General features: G+C 34.2%; 1 protein-coding gene across 1 annotated transcript; it reads left to right on the top strand.

Moving 5' to 3' along the window:
• Window positions 1-2,188: 2,188 nt before the first annotated feature.
• On the top strand, window positions 2,189-4,121 carry LOC109860313 (late secretory pathway protein AVL9-like). The gene is made up of 3 exons (XM_020439350.1): window positions 2,189-2,302; window positions 2,521-2,985; window positions 3,205-4,121. Exons 1-3 carry the CDS (start codon window positions 2,296-2,298, stop codon window positions 3,669-3,671), a joined length of 939 nt encoding a protein of 312 aa, XP_020294939.1. The 5' UTR covers window positions 2,189-2,295; the 3' UTR covers window positions 3,672-4,121.
• The last annotated feature ends 1,367 nt before the right edge of the window (window positions 4,122-5,488 follow it).

Raw genomic sequence — 5,488 nt, forward strand, 5'->3', positions numbered from 1 at the left:
GTACGCGTATACATGAGTGCGTGAGTGCGCAACACGCTAAATCTATACGTATATATTGAGATATATACATATATAGTGCATAAGTACAATAGGATCGGTACATCCAACTCGTAGTTGCTATGCTACCGGTATGCGCAAGCACGATTACAAGCGCGTTGTGCGCTTGGAATTTCTTCACTGACATACTGTCGAGAAATCGCGATCCTGAATAGATACTTTCGTTTGCCGCGACGTTTCACGACAGCCGTTGAAATGCAATAAATCCGCCGATAACAAATTGCCGCTGTGCGGCAGCCTACTTCGATGCGATAACTGAGAGTCTCGTGGGGAATTTATGTGAACGAACAACGTCTATAGACCGAGTCATGTTAAAAACGATTCGATTTTACTCTTGAAATTTGGAATACAAATTTAAATTTTATTAAGAAAACTTTGTCAAATTGTAAATAATGTGAATAAGAGAAGAATATTTCATTAAAAAAACAATGTCGATAATAGAATGATAATAAGATGTAAAAGAATATGTAATTCTTCTTTTTATTTGGTTTAAATATTTAATGTATGTACAGAACGCACGGAAAGTATCGATTTTTCGTTATTATGTAATAGATGGTTGTAATTAAAATAATAAAATCTTATTTTAATATAATTGTTTTAATACAAAAATATTCACAAATAAAAGTTTTTATATTATTTAATAAACATGTTGTAACATGTTTAATTGTAGACTATCATGCAAAATGTTATCAGTAGAACGATAGAATTTAGAATCGGTTTTACGTCGCTGATACACTGCTAACAAACTTCATATCGACTACGTCATAACACATCAATAAATCAGAAATAATAGATCCGGAAATGAATCATGAAGCAACTAACCGAAGCAACTTTCACTTCAATGTACTCCGCGTTTACAGTTTCGATTGTATATCATCAGACGATGACAAAATATATGACGAATGACACACAAATGTATTAATATAGTGTTTTTTAAAACAAATATACAACACATATGTAAGCAAAATTTACACACATTATGTATTTAATCTTCAGTTTTATTAAAATTTATATATTTATACATCATTTAGATACATATAATATTTAAAAATGCATATTATCAAAATGATCATATTAAATTTATGATAATTAGTGACATTTGCACGATGTAACTCTCTATAACATTACGCAGAGATTCAATGGGAGTCCACAATAGAATTTCGAAGTTATAAGACGTCTAAATAGGTGGAGAACACTCTCGTGTACATACGAACGACACGCAAATGTAAGACGGTGTTCTACGGTGTTACACGTACACATCGAATACCGCTAGCAGAGCGACCGCCAGCTACTTGTTATGCTACTGGAATATCGGACTGGGGTTACAATGTTACCTGCATGACATCGTCGGAGCCAGAATTTCTCGACGTCGACGACGGGTGATACGGTTGACCATATCTCGTATTTTAATGTCATTCTGTCAACACAGAGACGTCCCACTGCGACCGCAGAATCCGTCGATTACACTTGCTCACGCGTTACTCCGATCTACTTTTAGAAACATTTTATTCGAAATGAATTTTTTTTCATCGATATATTTCAAACAATGCTGAGTATACGCAACGATAATGATCAAGATCAACGGTCAATTCTCGATTAAGATTGCACGAAATTTCAAGGCTTTTGATAACACGAGATTAAACCAAATTCAAGGATTTACGTGTGCGCGCAAATTAAACTCTCAGCGACGTGTAATACATCAGGAATTTAATAATGATAAAACGATTTTCGAGTTTTGATTTCTATCTAGTCGAGAATCATACTAAAGACTTACACACCTTTGTGCTTTATTAATTTATTATCTTTTATCAATAATATTCATACTTGATTAAAATCAAATTCAACGATAAGACAATATGACGTGTGTATAATATAAAATGTGCAATTATAATTCAAACCATTTATATCATAGTTAACATGAACTGATTCACTGTCATCGTCTGATCTATCGATTGTGCAACTATTTATCAGTCAAATCTGATGCAATGTGGAGGAAAAAACTGCGTGCGAATCAACATACACGAAAAATTAATCTTTTCCTTCCGTATAAACAAGAAAAGTATATCTGAGATAGAGATAAATGATAATCTATTCTTGATAACGTGATATTATAAAATATAAAAGGCGAAAATTCCATCAGTCGTGTATTTGAATTAATCAGAGTGCTGAGGACAAACGATACAGAACAAACGATAAGTTTCCTTTCTCTGCAAATTCGAATCGAACGGGCGGTTGGCGATGAAGGGTAAGTATGTCGACATAACGCAACCTTTTATAATAAAACTATATAATTATTAAAATAAAATTAAACTATTAAAGTAAAATAATTAGATTTGTATATCACCAAAAAACCATTTTATCCAAATTTACATAAACAATTGGCATTTCTTCAATAGTAAAAAAATCAACTGAAATTATTGAAACGCAATCGTGATATTTTACGATAACTTTTATTTATTTCAGAAATATACGTAATCGCCATCGCCTTTTTGGCGTTTTTGGACATAAGCGCTGCAGACATTTTTGTTCCTCCAAAAAAAGTATGCCCAATTAGAGAATACAATAAAACAACAAATGTAGCTCATGAATCGAATTGTACCGAATTCTACACATGCCTTAAAGGCAGTAGAATCCCTAAAGACTGTCCTTATCTAGACAAGGCTAAGACTCAGAGACTGCACTTTAATATATTTGAACAAGTCTGCGATTGGCCATGGCGAGCCGGTTGCTCATCTTGTCCTGATGACAAAGAAATTGGCAAGAAATTAGGTAAATCGAAGATACCTGAAGTACCCGGCAAAAGTTGTAATAAAAGATACTACGAGTGCAAGGCAGGAAAGAGATCCAAAAAACCAATATCATGTCCTAAAGGTACATGTTTCAGTCGCACATGCCAGAAGTGCCTTAAAAAGGGTAGTGATCTTTCAGATTGTAGAAAAAAAACGTGTGAGGCTTCTGAATCTGATGAATGTTCTGATGAATCTGACAATGATTCCGACGACAGTGATGATTCCGATGACAGTGATGATTCCGATGACAGTGATGATTCCGACGACAGTGATGATTCCGACGACAGTGATGATTCCGACGACAGTGATGATTCCGACGACAGTGATGATTCCGACGACAGTAATGATTCNCTTTCAGATTGTAGAAAAAAAACGTGTGAGGCTTCTGAATCTGATGAATGTTCTGATGAATCTGACAATGATTCCGACGACAGTGATGATTCCGACGACAGTGATGATTCCGACGACAGTGATGATTCCGACGACAGTGATGATTCCGACGACAGTGATGATTCTGACGACAGTGATGATTCTGACGACAGTGATGATTCCGACGACAGTGATGATTCTGACGACAGTAATGATTCTTCTGAATGCCAAGAAGGAGAGCGAGTGCCTCACGACTGTAATTGCGGTAAATACTATGAATGTAATGACGACGGTGAATGGGTTGAGGAAGAATGCAAAGCTGGCTATCACTTTAGAAAATCGAGTCAAAAATGCACAAGACCTGATAAGGCTAAGTGCAAGTCAAAGAAAGATAAGAAACTCGATGAAAAATCTGAGAACTTCCCTGCGATACTAGCTTTGTTGAAAAAAAATTAAATCTGAACTAATCGCATCCTCATCACGATCCGTGTACTTATCACAAATTATTCTGCACAAAAGTGTGACGTACGAATTTTGAGTAGTTTTGAAAATCTTGATTGTAAAAAAGTAATGATATAATAATTAAAATAGATAAATGATGAAGTTGAAAAAGCTAGAGATAAACTCATGCCAGATTATTGAAGATAGTCCTATTTGAATGAGAAAAATAAATTTGAAAGATAGAAATAACGTAGTAGAACATTGTATCTTATTTGTTCTTTAGAAACACAATAGAATATTATAATATATTAATGATGTTACATGTATGAAAAAATAATACATAAAAATTATAAATATATAGTATAGTGTTCACAGAAACAAGCAATAAAATATGAATAATCCCATTTCCTTTAATCCTACCTATGAGATAGGCAATAAGTAAAGATATATAAGTAGAGATACTCAAAAAAAAATATACATATTCTGTACGAGAGTTTCAAATATGGTTTTTTTCACACACGCGCGATGCGAAGTGAAGGAGCGGTCTATTTTCCCGTAGCTATTTGTACTGACGTGTTTTTACGGGCTACCGGTCTGTATCAGATGCAATCAATTTTCACGACGAAAGAACGAGCGGATTGCATGTCGGTTATTCGCGCTACTACCTGCTGCACAACATACGCGAATTATGTAAGTAAGCAAATCGCGCGCGCGTGCTAACACACGCTCGCGGATATACTCACAGTCGCTATTGTGAGATAGTGTATCCGCGTTATACGGTGTGTACCTGTAATGCGTATCTCACCTCTCACTATACCTTTCCATCTATTCCGCATACTCACACGTGATTTATGCGGTTGTCCGTGTCCGCTATAATTTATGGCGGGAGTGCGAAATATCGAGTGACTTTCCGCAAATGTTCGCGTTTACGTTGTAATACGTATTGTCTCTAAGAAAATTAGATATATCTTAGAAGCCATTTGAAGAACTCGTATGTAAGTCAACAATCAACATAGAAAATATCGAAGATTTCTGCGATTAGCTCAAGCTTTGTGTGTTATTTTTATGATAATGTATTAATCTAGCCCTAATAAAGAAATACATGTAGAAAAGTTTTTTTTTTTAATTACAATGCAAAATATTTCACGGAGACAATATATTATCCAAAAATCGAGTAACTCCAAAGAGATGAGCTCTGTTTGCGTTTTTCTTCTTGAAAAAAAACATTTTACATAATTAGGATGTCAAGTAAGAAAACCATTGGCGCGCAACACTTATATGTTTTCTTAAGTATAATCGGTGCATTTGACTGAAAATCAGTGATATTTACTAATTTAGACATTTACACTTAAGAATCAGTAGATTTTGCTGATTCATTCAGTTGGAACAATTTTGATTGCGCGAATCAAATACTTAATTCATTATATTCAATATATTCACAGCTCAATCACAGTAAATATCAATACTTCTAAAATAATTTGTAATATGAAAACAATATTTGTTTCTATATGTAATATTTTCAAATACAAGTTTTTTTGTTTATCGTTTTTGTTATCCCGACGCTAAATTCGTAAAGAAAAACCTGTTGCCACAGGAATCATCTCAATTAGGATCGAACTTGGAAAACTTCTGATTATCGAGCTGGCGCTCTACCTATACTCAGCCTTTCATTGAGACTCTCGAACAGTTATTGCAAAACTGTATTAATAACATTTAGTGACATTATCATCGATTCTCGATAAAATTATCTGTCACTAAATCAATCAGTGAAATTTTTACTGACTCACTTTAAGAGAGCGTTTCTTTTATTGTGATTTGGTGACACTATCACT

Source organism: Pseudomyrmex gracilis, unplaced genomic scaffold (genome assembly GCF_002006095.1).
Source record: "Pseudomyrmex gracilis isolate BER0280 unplaced genomic scaffold, ASM200609v1 scaffold_0, whole genome shotgun sequence".
NCBI lineage: Eukaryota > Metazoa > Arthropoda > Insecta > Hymenoptera > Formicidae > Pseudomyrmex > Pseudomyrmex gracilis.